At 37.6% G+C, this 16,816-nt stretch overlaps 1 protein-coding gene across 1 annotated transcript in view; it reads left to right on the top strand.

The window, feature by feature from the left end:
• pth1r (parathyroid hormone 1 receptor) overlaps positions 1-16,816 on the top strand; it is a 149,642-nt gene that overhangs the window by 117,599 nt on the left and 15,227 nt on the right. Inside the window, exons 3-5 of the mRNA XM_079819867.1 lie at positions 694-804; positions 5,362-5,486; positions 14,002-14,096. Coding sequence (XP_079675993.1) covers positions 694-804; positions 5,362-5,486; positions 14,002-14,096 — 331 coding nt within the window. The remainder of the gene's footprint in view (positions 1-693; positions 805-5,361; positions 5,487-14,001; positions 14,097-16,816) is intronic.

Genomic DNA, 16,816 nt, shown 5'->3' with positions numbered 1-16,816 from the left:
AATGTACTGTATGTATAATCTAATAGCATGCAAATATACTGTAAGTATACTGTAGGATTTATTGAGGACTTTTGAAGAAAGAGGAATCTTGGAAATGTCATGTTTGTCTGAATGTCTCTAGAGCCCTGTTTACACCTGGTGTTAAGATGCGCTTTGGTCGATCGGACCACTTCCAGAGGTAGTTGAAAACGCATTAGACCGGATTGCTTTCATATTGTAGACACTCATGTGGTCAAATTTTGTTGCATTTGACCAAAACATTACAGTTGAAAATGCTGCTTTCATTATCCTTTTCATCTGCTTCCTTGCCACTCGTAATCCAGTTGCGCGCTGCAAACGCAGCATATATGAAAGCACAAAGCAGAGTTTGCGCATCAGATTACTGAAGTAAAAAATCATAATTGTTATTTCGGGTTGACTTCAATCTACAAAAGCACATGCACATAAAGAGCAGACAAGATAACAGTGCATTGAAAGATGGACAACAGTTAATTGTCACAGTGTTTGACACATTCGGTTCTGTCTGAGTATATTGAGTAGGATAGATTGTAGCAGATCTAAATGTGTCCAAGTGACAGAGAAGCTACATTCTCTCCTCTGTAACTCTGTCCTCAGGTTATTCATGTATTGCTGGAGCGGTGGGTGGTGAGTGGAGTTCACTCTATCTAAATGTCAATCCTCTTTGTGTTGTAGAGGGTTACTGCTCGCCGGAGTGGGATGGCATCGTATGCTGGCCTGAGGGACTTCCTGGAAGGATGGTGTCCACTACCTGCCCGGAGTACATATATGATTTCAACCACAAAGGTGAGCCTGCAGCCGCTGACCTGTGCTTAACTGACACATGTCTGAAGCGCATGCCTCTCTCCCTTGACAATAATGCATGCACATATTTGGAAGCCACATCCTCCAGAAACTGTGCATTTCTCCTCTTACAGAACACTCCCTTCTTCTCACTTCTTCCACACAAACATTCCTGAATACATCCATACATTTTACACTCATAACAGAAAACAAGGAGCGTTTTCATAAAGCGAATATATATTGTGTACCTGGACAGTGAACGGAGAACTAGCAGTGTGAATCCTAACTTGATTACATTTACATTTATTCTTTAATTGCAGAAGCCAAAGTGTGACAAACAAATAAGAATAATGTCAGCAAATAATCCAAGGGAGAAAACAATACAAACCATGCTAGCATTCCAAATTTGAAATGACTTCTAGAGTCGTGTTAAACACAGTACATGATGATTCAAACTTCTATCTGGAAAGTAAATTTTGTTGAAGGGTTTACTTTGAAAAATCTTCACTCACAAAGAAAGGTATTGAAATATAGATGCAAGCAGCAATTATCGGGGCCAAGCACAGCAGAAGCAAACAAGGAAGCTAGCAGCAGACCAACTGCAAAAATTATTAAATATATTTGGACACAATTTTAAGTAAAAAGGTTGAAAACCCATAAATACATTGAGTTGTATTGAGCCAATTTCATGTTTTGTTTAATTATAGCGCAACCAAGTGGCGCAGTCCCACCACTTTTTTTGTGTGTCCTGTGAAAATATCTCATTTCATTTAGGAGTTATAGACATTTGTATTTATGAGCATGTAAAAAATAACTCACACCTGACTTTGATTGCATTTTTTTGCCACTTACTATCAACATTTTTACATTTTGCTACATGCATCCACATAACTCGCTATGATTCCGATTTTCCTACGGTGGTTTTGTCTTGATCGGACTAACGGTTTTGAAGATATTCACGAAAGTTGTTTAAATGCTAAATCACAACGGTGAACAAACCATAAGGCAAAATCTAGCATGTTTGGTATTGTTGGACTCTGCAAGGATTCAAGGATCTAAGGATATGACTCCTGTGAAAATAAGTCAACCAAATCCAAAGTTATAATATGTGAATATTTGATTTTACCTCTGGGTGGCGCTGGCTTGAAACTTCTCAGGCTCCTTCAGGGAATCGTGCCGATGAAAAATATCGAGTTTCAGCCACCCCGAATGCCACCCGAGTAGCGTGACAACTTTTATGATTTCTAACCGTTCAGAAGTTACAAGAAAAAATAGCAATTTTTCATATCTCCGGACCAGTAGGTGACACTGCGCTGAACCGCAGCATGTGGCTACAGGTCGTGCATGTGATGACAGGTACCAAGTTTGGTCAGAATTCGATAAAGTGTTGCGAAGATACAGCCTTATGTCTATTTTGGCAAGTGCCATGTTATTCAAAAACAGTTTGATGAATCAACTTGGATTCCTTAAGTCTTTATTGGCATTGTCTGAAGATGATCTGGTTACATTTCAAATTGGATAAACTGTCTAGGAGGAGTTTGAAAAATTGGCAAAATTCTGGAAAATTTCTGGAAAATTGGCACTACCGAAAATGACGTCATATAATGCAATCGAATCATCTTGAGCCAAGGAATCAGAGGAAAAAATACTTTTTCTAGCCTATTCAGTTGAAAAGTTATAAGCACAAACTCAAGTGCAACTTTGGAAAGTTGGTGGCGCTAGAGAGATTGATTTAGAGAACTTGCTGTGGTGACAGTTTAGACTGTCCTCTATCTGTGTGCCAAATTTCTTATACTTTCCTGCAAGCAGTTGTATGGGCAGAAAAAAAAGAATAATAAGAACGCCAACAATTACAATAGATGTCAGGGATTCTGAAACTTAGGACCCAGATGCAGGGTGAACAATGAAGACTTTGTTAACACGACTCTAGACAGGGCACAACAAGGAAGTGACAAGGTGTGAGTTCAAACAGCAGGGCAGGGGACAGACACCACGATGACAGGCAGGGAGGACGACCACTGAGACCAGTCCAGGGAGACCATGAGCTTGCGGATGGCTTTGGAAGCAACACCAGGCAGGGCGATGGAGGGAAAACCCGGACAGGAACGCCAGGAACCTGAGACTTGATGTCCTCTCCCAGAATCAGCTCCAGTCTTGACTGCCCGGGATAAAGCGACAGTGGCCAAGGGAGACTCAGGACACAGGGCAGGAACCAACACAAGACACACACACACGACAAGACAACAAAAGATAAACAAGAGCGAAAAATAAAACCTAAGAATAGGGAAACTGCAACTAAGTATCAGAAATCTAAAAAGGAAAACAAAAGAGATATAATAAACTATAACAAACAAGAGGAACTAGATAAATACTAGAAATGAAAGACTGGAACTAGAATCAAAGAAAAGTAAAAAACCAAACAGCAACTATGCAGGAAACTAGAGAAAGAAAAATAAGATCACTAAACTAGAGAGAAAACAAAACCAAAGCTAGAGAAAACCAAAAAGTAAGGCTAGGGGAAAACAAAGCTAATAACTATAACTATGGCAAGAGTAACAGCAATCACAAGGACAAGATAAGCCAGACAACGAATGCACACAAACGCAACGAACCAGCAAGGACATGAGGGAAAGTAGCACAATATAAAGGGACCAGAGCACATGAGGATCAGGTGAGCACAATTAGTGAAACAAGGACTAGACAATGACTAAACAAGGGGGCGTGGTAAAGGGAAACAAGGAGGCAGGACGAGAGGAACACACAAACAAAGACACAGCCATGTGCTCAAGCACAAGACAAACAAAGAAACACTAAACAAGGACAAAACAGACAAGACTGTCAGGGCAGGATCCTGACAATAGAGGCCTTCACACATTCGGTGCTCGGCTAATTAACATATTGAATTAAACATGACATTTTGAAGTTTTCTTGTAAAACATACTACAATAAACTTTATTTTATTTACAACTTCCCAAAAAAAAAAATTATAGTTGGTAAGTTTATTCATTCACTCATTCATTTCCTTGAATCATTTCACACTGTTTGTTTCAAAGCATAATTTCCAAAAACTGAAGAATGAGAAGAATCTGATTCAGAGATTTGTTTACATCATCACTCACAAAAGACGCGTCCCTGTGATATTTTTGATGTGATTTCACCATGATTTTTCTTTTAATTCTTTGTGTTCTTTCAGTGGAAAACAGTGGAAACAACATGCAATGAATGTTCATGCAATGAATGTTTTGAACTAGATTTGTATTGTATATAGTGGGAGTGGAGCAGCGTGATTTTGAATGGAGTGAGGAGCAGATTTTTTAAACCACGTCATGGTTTTCTCTCGTGCTCCACTACCGCTCTATCACAAGTACATTTCATGCCAACGGCCCATAATATCATTGCATTTTTAGCCAGAACTCACAAGTTAAACATTTAACTAGTTTGATACAGATGGATCACTCAAATCAGAAAGAATGTAAAGGTTATTATGACGACAATGGAGCAGGATGTTATAGTTCAAGGACATTTTTTTGTACCTTCTACATACTGAATACGATCGGGTGAAAGCACATTTTAAACAATCGCTCTCTCTAATGCATTCAAACTAATGTAATCTTACAGTGCTTATCTGCTTACAGTTATCTGTATCTGATTTTGAATGAGCAGAAATCTGTAATGTAGTGACCCCTAGATAAAACAACTGATGAAAACGTACTATTTTCATATTTCCGAACAAAACTTTTCTGATATTTTAAAGCTTACTTAAATACTTTAGCCGCAAATTTCCTCGGAGCGAAGATGGAGCGCTGTTTCTGATATCAGTGAGCGAGGAGTGGAGCGGGGAGTGTGAAATGGTGAACCCGGAGCGGAGCTGGAGCAGAGTGATTATTGAATGCTTAGAGCGTGGTGGGGAAATTGCTGCCGCTCCACTCCGCTCACATACTCTGTTGGCTACAATGACTGTTTTTAAACCACTTCAATAGAAATACATAAATACTGATATATAATTAAAGACTTCAATGGAATAAATAAATTCTGAACTAAATACCCTAAAAGGCTGAAAATACTGTCACACTGAATACTTGTATAGCTCTAAAATGCACATACTTTTTAAATAAGTTAAATAAATTTTGAATTCATTTATTATTTTAATTCTTGAATTAGCACAATAACTGAACACACTATAAGGCAGGAAATACAAACCTAGAAACACATTTCGAGCAGATTTACTTGATTTGCTGCTTTCCAAACAAGAAGTTTCCCTGCAAAATAGTATTTACAATGTTGCTTAAGAGATGCATTATTTACACCAGCTAGAGACCTTCATATGAAAGCACTAATTGGACATCTTACTCAAATCCACAGTTACGGCTGTTTTTTTTATTGTATTCCTTTTTCAATAACTTAATCCATATTTGTGCCACTGTTTAATGCTAATAGGAGCAAACATTGATCATTTCATACAATGTAGCTTTATTCTGTCAGCCTGACTGAGAAAATCAATGCATGAATGTCCTGAAGACGCGGCGGCTTGGCTAGAGGATGTTTGTGCTGTGTCTCCAGGTCATGCCTACCGGCGCTGTGACATCAACGGGACCTGGGAACTGGCTTCAAATAACAACAAAACCTGGGCTAACTACAGCGAGTGTGCCAAATTCCTCAACCATTACAACCAGAACCAAGAGAGGGTAAGACATTTGACCTCACACCTGCTGTTATCAGCTAAAAAAGATTCAATTTAAAGAAACCGGTCACACAAAACTGAAAACAATGTCATCCCTTGCTCATTAATTACAAATGTTTTTGGTCATTTTGATTAATAAACAAGATGTACAGTTTCCTTCTAACAATCAAGAATTAATATTACATACATTTTATAAGTAATGTGTTGTGTAATGCATTAGGTACACTGTAAAAAAACTTGCGGCCTTAAATTTGTAAGTACAATCATCTTGGATGTTGAAGTCATCTCAACTTAAATGACATTAAACTGACTTAAAAAATGTGTTTAATATTGTATAACAAAATTTGAAAACATGTTGTCATAACTTATAAATCATATAATTTTTTACAGTGTAGATGTTTCCTAATTTAGTGTGTTATGTGTGTTAAATGTCGGTACTCTTTACTCAAAACATGGCATGAAATTTAACCAAACAAACTGAATGGTTACTTTTACAGTGTGTATAAGACATTTTTACACTGATGTTACACTATGAAACTTTTAGCCTAACGTTTTAAGTTTCATTAGCTCAGTTATATTGAGTAGATTCTAGTATACTCCAGTCTATATTTTCAGTAGACTGAAGCATTAGCACAGCTTATAGTCTTCAATCAGGTATGACACAATCACAGGCTTTACTCTTCAGCACTATGATAACCATAAAAACTTACAGAAATAATAACTGAATTGAATTGCTTGAAAATTTGTGAACCCCTTGCAGCATCTGTGCAATTGTAAATAATTTTAACTAAATAAGAGAGATCATACCAAAAATTGTATTTAGTACTGTCCTGAATAAGATAGTTTACATAAAATATGTTTACATGTAGTGCACAAGACACAAAAATAGCTAAATTTATAAAAATGGCCCCGTTTAAAAGTTTATGAACCTTTGATTCTTAACACGACACATTAGGCCGGGGGTGAAAACTTTTTGAATTTGAAGATCAAGGTAAATTGTACTTAATTTGTCTTCCGGGAAACATGCAAGTATCTTCTGTTGCTTCAGAAGGGCAGTACTAAATAAAAAAATATATATATATGTACACGTGTTCCCTTCTAGAGCATCAGTGAATGTTTGAACCTTTTTTAATAGTTGTGTTTGAGTCCCTCGATCGTCCTCAGTGTGAAAAGATGGATCTCAAAATCATAGTCACTGCTGGAGAGGGTTCAAATATACAAAAGATGCTGGAAAACTGAACAATTAGCAGGACCTGGAGGATTTTCCTGAAGAAATGTGGGCAGTTTAACTGCTCAGGACAAACAATGGACTCAAGAACAACCATAAAACAAAACAAAAAAACAGCCGTGGATCATCCAGGGAACGAGACACTGTATTAAGAATCCATGGTTCATAAACTTTTGAATTGCATTTGAATAAAATCAGCCTTTATTTTCTAGTAGACTATATGTACAAATCTTATTCTTATTCAGGACAGTACTAAAGAAACAATATCATGCATTTTGTATGATATCTCTTATTTTGTTAAAATTATTCACATTTTCACAGATTCTGCAAGGGGTGCACAGACTTTCAAGCAGCACTGTATGTGGATCAATGCAATTAAGCTGTGACAGTGTTGAGCAATTGTGTAGTTTTGGCTCATTTTAAGTAAAGTGAACAAGCAGCAAACATGTTTTTTCAGTATATATAGCCTTGGCTACATTCATATATTACTTCATTTGGCAGTAATTGCATTAGGCATACATACACATACTCACATACACATATTCATACACATTGCAGCAGGCTTTTTTTTCTGTGAATGAAGCGCAGTCTATAATGAGGCATGTCTGCACACAGGGGAATGTCAGTGTCTTAATTTACATATCGAAGACGCAGTTTCACACAATTTCAGCACTGTGTGCTGGTAGTTAGTGAATGAGACACAGGTATTTGTGTTGACATAAGCAAAATTGATGCAACTGTTTAGTGAGTTTCCCCCTCAGTGTTTCCTTCTAATTGTTTGCATTTTGATTTGTTCCTCACACAAAGTTATCATGGCTTTAGAAGACTTTGGAATTTAGCTTGGAACAGCATGCGAGGAAATTACTTTTTTTCATATTGCTTTAAAAGTCAAACCACATTGTGTGGACACAGTTCATTAGTCATCAATGTTAACACTGAAGTCTTTTGTTTGTTTAGCTTTGTTTAGGTTCATTTCTCTGAACTGTGTGCTTTTCATTTTGGTGTAGACTGGCGAAAAGCTGAGCTGTGGGCAGAACTATTTACCATTTAGATGAGGAATGCACATAAACTGAACCCTCAGTGGAAAGTGTATTCCACTGCAGGAGTCTGAATCGAATTTAATCAATGGAATCGGCGTAATCAATTTAGTTGAACCTCGGTTACAGAACATCCCAGCTAACAGGGAACGTTCTGTCAAGGTTCTCTCAAAGTTATAAACAAACTTTTTTTTTCAGTTATGTCAATAGAACATATTTGTTCAAAATGATCTGGTCTTTAAAGGGTTACTTCAGTGATTTAGCGTTAAGCTTTGTATTTAAACTGGGTAATTTATGTAGTAGAAATGTGAAATTATTTTTTAATTTGGTGCCTTCTAGACTGAGAAAAGACAGAAAATTTATATTTGTCTCATGTGGATGAAAGATAACAACTCCCAGAATGCACTTGCTTCGCTGCCCTACGAGGCCACTCCATACACCGTTGTTTTGATCTTCATAATTAGTGATACACCGAAATGAAAATTCTGGGCCGAAACCGAAAATGTCTTCTTTTAAAAAAGTATTCTAAAATAATATATATATATATATTGCTTGAATTTAATGGATCTGAAATGAAAAGAAAAAAAAATCACAAACCAATAAAATAATCAAACCTTTATTCAGTTACATAACAAAACCTAAAATATTTTTATTTTTTACAATAAATATAAATAATAATACCAAATAATATTATTCTTCAAGTTTTATGTTCCATCAAATAAAATTGTTTTTTAACAGTTGTGCAAAAAAGATCCACAATTATCTAAATAACTGCACAGAAAATCACAGAATGGTTCTCATTAAGAACATGAGATGCTGCACTAAATAGTCTGTCTGTGCACTGTTTGTGCTGGTGCTTGGGGCAGATAAATAACCTGCGTGAAATCCGTGCAAGCAATGGAAAGCGGCCTTCATTCGCGTGCCAGTAGTCAAGGGGATTGTCGCTTCTGGCAATGGGTAGTTCAGCTGGATACGTCTCTATTTGTTCTCAAACCGCTGACATGCTTAATCTTTGATAGGCAGACGCGTTGCGTGATAACAGCTCGACCGTGAGTGAAACTTAATAGCACAAAGGTGAGCGCATCGAGTATAAACGCCTCGTCCGTTTGGGGAGGAGCGTGCGCAGTCAGCGGAAGCTCGCGCTGCGGAGCCAGGCGAAAGAATAAACAAGCGTTTGCGTGGGGTGGGTGACATGAATTTTTGGTTTACGTTTTCTGTTTTTTTTATTTCGGCCCGAAACCGATAATGCCGTTTTCGGCCGAATATTTTCGGCGGCCAAAATTTCGGTGCACCCCTATTAATATTAATACAATAATTTTGTTCAGTTAAAGAATAAACACTACAATTAAAAACTGAACGCGTCTTTTCAATAAAGTGTGAGTGAGCCGAACGGAAGTCACGGCACAGACGCAGCAGTGTCTGATTTCATTCTTCGAAGAGCTGAGCAGAGCTGAGGTAACGTTAAGCGCCAATCTGGCACGTTTTCAGATCGCATATGGAAGCTAAACTATCACAGGAATTCATTGAAAAGTTGAAACACTCACTTTGCTCTGCATCGCCCCGTTATGAATGTCCGTACGGCCGTCTGTGTCTTACATTCTGTGAGGGAGATCTCTCCCCTATGGGCGGGTTGATAAACACGGAACAGCTCCATCTAGTGGCTGTAGTCTTTAGCCTCTGGCCAAAAAATCCTCAGATGACGCAAAATGACGATATTTGCGTCATCGGAGGATTTTTTCCAGAAATAAAATGCATAATTCTCTTGTCTCAGGGGGATATGAGGGGAGAAAGTACCATAATTTGAATATACTACCGGGTTTCTACTGATACAAAGCCTAATGCTAAATCACTGAAGTTACCCTTTAATAATGTTTTCAAAACGTTAGCACAAAAACATTTACATGTTCAGAGAACATGGAAAACCAACTTTTTCATAACTTAATGAGAGACATTAGTACATACACTTTATTGCCAAAAGTTTTGGGACGCCTGCCTTTTCATGCACATCAACTTTAATGACATCCCATTCTTAATCCGTAAGGTTTAATATGCAGTTGGCCCACCCTTTGCAGCTATAACAGCTTAAACTCTTCTGGGAAGGCTTTCCACAAGGTTTAGGAGTGTGTTTATGGGAATTTTTGACCATTCTTCTAGAAGCGCATTTGTGAGGTCATGCACTGATGTTGATGATGATGCAGTCTCTGCTCTAATTCATCCCAAAGGTGTTCTATCAGGTTGAGGTCAGAACTCTGTGCAGGCCAGTCAAGTTCCACACCAAACTCGCTCATCCATGTCTTTATGGACCTTGCTTTGTGCACTGGTGCGCAGTCATGTTGGAACAAGAAGGGGCATCCCCAAACTGTTCCCACAAAGTTGGGAGCATGAAATTGTCAAAAATTTCTTGGTATGCTGAAGCATTAGGGTTCCTTTCACTGGAACTAAGGGGCCAAGCCCAACCCCTCAAAAACAACCCCACACCACAATCCCCCTCCACTAAACTTTACACTTGACACAATGCAGTCAGTCAAGTACCGTTTTCCTGGCAACCGCCAAAACACAGACTTGTCCATCGGATGAAATTCTTCATGCCAGACAGAGAAGAGGGATCACTATAGAGAACACTTTTCTACTGCTCCAGTGTCCAGTGGCGTCTTGCTTTACACCACTGCATCTGACGCTTTGCATTGCACTTGGTGATATATAGCAGTAGGTACTGTATATTACGCTGCTGTCACATGCAATTTCTTTCCCTGCTGTTTATGTTCACAGACATAACCGACTGTTTATGTGAACTTTGCGTGTTTTTGGAATAACCTTGTGTGTGTTTGGCAGTTTAAGCTCAATAAGATGTGAAAGAGAGCTTATTTTAATAAGTTAAAATAAATGCTCCGGCGCTCCGTCTGATATCCAGCTTTATGTGCCCGTGCTTCGGGTGTGTGCACTGGGAAAACCATATATCAGAAGTCAGAAGTTTAAATTGATATAGCTTTAAAACACATGCAGATCATAAACTTTCATGATGATGAAGAAACACGATTCTCTCAGCTTTTTGTTCAAAATGTTGCTTTTTGTATGATACTTACCCACATTCAAGTGAAAAAACAAAACAATGCATGAAGTTAGAATAAAACGTTTTTGTTGTTTTTTTAAGAAGAGGCTATATATATATATATATATATATATATATATATATATATATATATATATATATATATATATATATATATATATATATATATATATATATATATATATTGCTGTATGTTCAGCTATTCATACAACAAAATATTCTGGGGGACATTCATTTTTGTAAAAATTATCAAAAACGCTGGCACTGGTTAGCACAAAAAAAACACTGGTGGGGAAAGAGTTAATAACAAGCTCTTCATTGTATTGGCTTGTTTGGGCTACATCCTGCACAGTTTCATTTTGCTCTCGCATTTAATTTGAATTTAAGGGCTGCATTATTCTGTAATAACTTTGCAGATTTATCTACCTCACTATAACAAAATCTCTACAAGCTGACACCTTTTACGCTCATGCCACTTATCTCTTTTTGCAAGGCATTTTGATTTGTTTTAGTTCCACAAATTTACATGAATAGATCAAGATGAGATGAGATTATGTGAATGTTTGGATCATTAAGGTAATTGGGCAAAATTCAGTTCAGACATTTAAGTTTAAACATGTTGCTCATATCTCAGTTGTTCATTCAATAACAGGTCAGATGACCTCTAGATTAAATTATTCATATTCATAACAATTCTGTCACAAAGGTATAATTTGCTTTTTTAGATAGGTTTTTCAGACATTCTTCTCGGATCCATGGATGCTCACTGCACCAAGATTATTATGTTAAAATCTTCAATTAAGGTTTCCATTTTTTATTATTCGCCACTTTTTTGGAAGATATTTTCCTTTGAACTGTAACATCGTAGATTGAGAGGGGAGATCTATATTTTGAGGTCATGCCTATATTTACTTTGAATAGGCATTTGCTGAAATCCCGAGAGCCACTTCTGTAGTTAATGAAAAGTTCATCCACACAAATAAAATGCTTTGGTGTGCAGCAACTGACTGGCACCATCGCAGTGCTGGGTTTGGCCATCACCCCTCATGTTAAGTATTAACAGCTGGCAAATCTCATGTTCTGTCAGCCCCGGATTGCTCTCCTCTAACGCATGCCGCTGATCCAGCGAGCTCGGTTCGTGCGGTCGCGATGTGAAGTCACTCGGCTGACTGCAGCCTGAAGTAATCTTAGTTGAAAGTGTGGCCGCTCACTGCTTAGCTTTTGTCAGGCCTCTGAACTTCAAGACAAACTGTTTTCGCATAAGCCAGTGAGCAGACACCTTAGTCACAGGGTGTCAGCTTGCTCTCCAAATAAACAGTGGTGTTTTTGACGGAAAAACTGACAAAGGCAGAGATTCAGTTGATAATTCCTTTACCAGCTCTGCTTTCATTTACACACCAAAAGATGCAAATGCTTGAGCTTTGAGTTTAAGCCCAAACAGAAATCAGACACTGCTGACATGATTTTCATGTGGTGTAAATAGTACTAAACATAAAGAAACTGTGGGATTGTTTCAGACAAGCTCATAATATATGACAATACATGAACAAATTAAATGGTTCCAGACTTTGAACTAGTTCTATTTGCATTGTAAATTAACATACTTTTTGGTTTTATTGGTTTATTTAAAGCTGCAGTCCGTAACTTTTTTTGGTTAAAAATGATCCAAAATAAAATTGAGCAAGTACATAACCAGCCAGTGTTCAAAATAGCCATATTCACAATGGTAAGCTTGTAATAATGTGTTATAATTTGCGTAGTACTGGTGGGTTTCCGTGGGAAATTCAAGCATGTCTTTGCGCCATTACGTCACGTCTGTATTCATAAAGAAGGAGTGCGGCTAGTAGTAGTATCACATGTGAGGAGCGGATAGCATGTTCTGCAGCAGATTATTTATAGCCTTTTCTCACAGCAGCTGGAATAATTAAACTTATCATTTTGATGATGGATTGTAATCCAGAAAGGTCCAAACGACAATCATCAGTGACAACTGGAGATTCACCTGTAGTCAAAAGCAAAAGATTAGACTGCACAGAAATTGAAATCTACAGGTAATGCAAATACACACTAAATACACATAGTCACACAATGCTGATGTTAGTAACATTAACAATTTGAGAACGAGGTATAACAATAATAATTATTTGCACGGTTTGATGTGAGATGATTAATTAAAATGTCAATTGTTCGATTAAATCACCGTTGGTAGCGCGATTTATTTTTACATTATTTATGCTTTTTTGTTTCTCAGTCGTTCAGAATAAAAGTGGCAGACATGTTACTTACTTGTTCAGATGACATTTTCCGGTGAAACTTATTATTTTGGTCATACTTCCAAGATGTAGTATCTGTAATTCCGAGTACAGTATCCACACAGGTGCGGTTACAGCTTACACATATTACTCCTCAAAACATTAGATTAATCCGCACTGAGGAGCCGTGACGATGCACAACCCACGTAAAGATAATCATTCCGCAATGAACTGCAATTCCAGGTTTCAAACATAGATGGCGACAAAGAGGCAAAACTTACAGACTGCAGCTTTAAGGGAATTACATTATTAAAAGGATTCAAGTGGATTTAAGGAAATAAAGGAAAAGAAATAAGAACAGGAAAAGTTCCAGTTCTATTGTAATTATGAAGTTAATTTTGTAATTTTCAGTTTGTATTTTTTTCTTTTTTTTTATATGCACACATTCACTCTTATTTTTGTCTGCCTAACATGTAAAAATGCATTTTGGGCATTTCTAATTATAGAGAGGGACTTGTCAATGTCTCAATGTCTATGGTGGTTACTGCCCTGGGTTACAGCATCATTTCTATCTACTCGCATTGCATCAAAGTTTGCAGCACAGCTGATCACAGTCATGTCTTTGAGCACAAATGCAATAATCTCGCCATTGCAACTGCGTTTCTGCACTCTCGTGAATGCTTTTGATGCAAAACCCATTATAATAGCTTGCGCTGAACTAAAGTGATTGACAGCTCCAGTGAGAGTTGAAAATAAACAGTACTAAAGAGGACGGAGTGCAAAATGTACTGGTATTGCTGCTAATTGAAGCTATATTGTTTTATTCTTCTTTATAAATGTTCAATATAGGATCAGATTAATTGTCTGCATGATACTTGATACCATCTGTGCTGTTGTTGTTCTCACTCTCTTATTGTTGTCTTCATTTTCAGGAGGTTTTTGACAGACTTTACCTGATCTACACGGTGGGATACTCCATCTCTCTGGGATCACTTATGGTGGCGACAGTCATCCTCGGATACTTTCGGTGAGAAAACCCACGAAACCCCTCACAAATGAGGAATTTAAGGGCCTTTTCCTCATTCTGGGGACTGTGCAGACAACAAGTTTGTGAGATTCTCGTATGATACTTTCTAAACAAAACTATCATATCAAACAAGATCTGTATACATGAAATATCCTGACATTGTCTTTCTATTTTACATTTATTTTTACGTTTCTCTTTGATCCATACAGTTCTTGCATAGACATAATCAATAATCTGATAATTTTATTTATTTACTTGATGCAAGTTTTCATCATTTTCATCAGTGATGAATGTCTGCTAGCTGGCGATGTTTGCATACTGCTTCGAAATACAGATATTTATATTAAATTAAAGGGGACATATTCTGCTTTTGTCCATCTTCACCTTTTTTTTTGTGTGTAATGTTGCTGTTTGAGCATGAAAAGGGTTCCCAAAGTCCCTCCAGTTCCAGTTCTTCTCTATACCAGTTTCAGTGTTTCTTAACTCCCTGAAATGCCTGCATTGTAGTCTTGAGTTTTCTTCCGGGAACCAACACGTCACAATATTCCTCATTTAGATAATTAATACGCAGAATAAAGGGGCGGGCCTGGTTGAGTTAGTTAGTAGTGTGTTGAAACTGGCGGTTATGGTAAGGGGCAGGACATTTCCCAATCACAACACACTGCTCCAGCTGACCAATCAGAGCACATTGTGCTTTTCAGAAGGAGGGGCTTCATAGAGACAGGAACTAAACAGAGCGTTACTGCAACAATGGAGAATATGGGGAAAATAATCAACATTCAAGCAGGAAAACCTGCTCTAGTAGAGCCCAAAAACAACAAAGTAATCAAGAACTTTGTGAAAGGGAATGATATAATGTGGAGTTGCCGGTATGTGCTTTCATTTATCATAAACATGAGCAGAACAAATTTTTGTGTAAATCATTCATTACTGAAACTGTCACGTTTGTGTATGAATGGCTGTGTGTTCTGCTCTTGTTTCAAGAATGAGGCACAATGGCTTTGAGGGGTTAATGTTTTTGAGTGTGTGGGGAACGGGACTATTTTACTTTTAAAGCTAAAGTAAAACTTTGTGTTTTGACTTGACTAAAGCGATCAGTTTTCCTGAACTGCATCAAATGAATGTTTATCTACTAGTTCACCCAGTGTGTGTGCTGGCTCTTTTTCAACATTAAGACATATGAGTGCATTTATTACTTTGGCGTTCAATCGTTCCATTTTCATTACTAATTAATGCAAAGAGGTTCCCTTCGTTATTTATACAGCGGGCTTATTCAAATAAAGGGTCGGGTCGTGTGCGGAATGAGCCGCTGACAGGTACCAGATTAGCTTGACTCGGCTCCAGTGCTCCGTGTTTTTAAGAGGCACCCATTGCCTAGGCACCCGGAAATGCAGGTCAGGAAAATGACTTTAATATGGGCTCGTTTGGGCTGCTGCTGAAGCGCTGCCAGCCTTTCCATGCTCTGCACTCACAGTGTCAGCAGTATGGTCTCAGGTGCATGGGCTCCAGGACATCAGCCATGCCGTGCGGTGACTCTCAAACATTACCTCCAGTGTCTGAGACACGCTCCACACAGATTTGCTCTCCGGAACCTCCCGATCAATCGCTCCTGACGGGATGGTGGTTAAACAGCAGTTAGTCTAATGACGAGGAAGCAAGTGATTCCACGCAGTCACCCTCAACCTCTCCAGAGGAGAAAGAGGAATAACAAAAATAAACCCAAAAGGTTTTACATTTCAACATGAAAATCTGAACTGTGCTTTTTAGTGAGAAATTACATTTTCTGAATTAACAACAATAGGAATGATCACACAAGAAATGACAATAATCAATTGCATGGCTATTTATATTATCCCTCATTAGAAACCCTCATTTTTAAATGTAATTTGTCCTAGAACTTTTAAGTTACAATAACCAAATATATAAAAGACCAGCCTTTCCATGTCTGTCTACCCTAGCAACATCCTAGTAACCATGCAGACAGTCCTAGACAATCATGGAAATTAATAAAACTTTAAAAGAGCATTGAAAGTCAATTTCTATAGTCAATATAAATGTTTTTAGTTCTACTGTTTCTTTGGCTACTTTTTGTGTGTAATGTCTAAAATATATATATATTTTAAAACCCATACAGTCATCTATGGCTATCGCAATATCATATTTTATCAGAATTTACAATAATAATATTGCAATATCTATAGAACAACACAACTAAGACCTTAATGATTTTTTTCCCATTTAAGGCTGTAGAAAACTATCTGCAGCTTATGCCACCCATGAAAGACATGATTTTAGGAAAGAAAGATCAATTGCAGTTAATTGAGATCACAGACAAAAGCCCAAAAACTAAGGCAAATTGGTGCAACAATCGCTATATTTGGATTATCAAAGAAGCCGTCTGAGAGAAGAGTTAATGCTTAGCAGGTTAAATATCGATTCCTGTCTGTGATCCAAGTCCTGTAGTGAAAAAAGTGTTTTGATTGGAACTGACATCGGCAAAGACAGACAGTTGTTTACTGTGAAAAGAACAGCAATTTGAGGAGTGTATAGGGAGCATTACTCTGTGGACCATGGCAAAATCTGCAGGATGATGGAAGTGAATTTGGGTGAACATATTGGTGGTATTGACCCCTTTTGTGCTTACTGTTTATCTGCAGTTCCTGTTTACGATATTATCATATGTTTGATATTAACATGATATCAATGTTTCATCTATACTG

Source organism: Gobio gobio, assembly GCF_949357685.1.
Source record: "Gobio gobio genome assembly, chromosome: 6".
Lineage (NCBI taxonomy): Eukaryota > Metazoa > Chordata > Actinopteri > Cypriniformes > Gobionidae > Gobio > Gobio gobio.
Note: the sequence above shows the minus strand (reverse complement) of the source record. Positions and strands in the feature narration are given on the sequence as shown.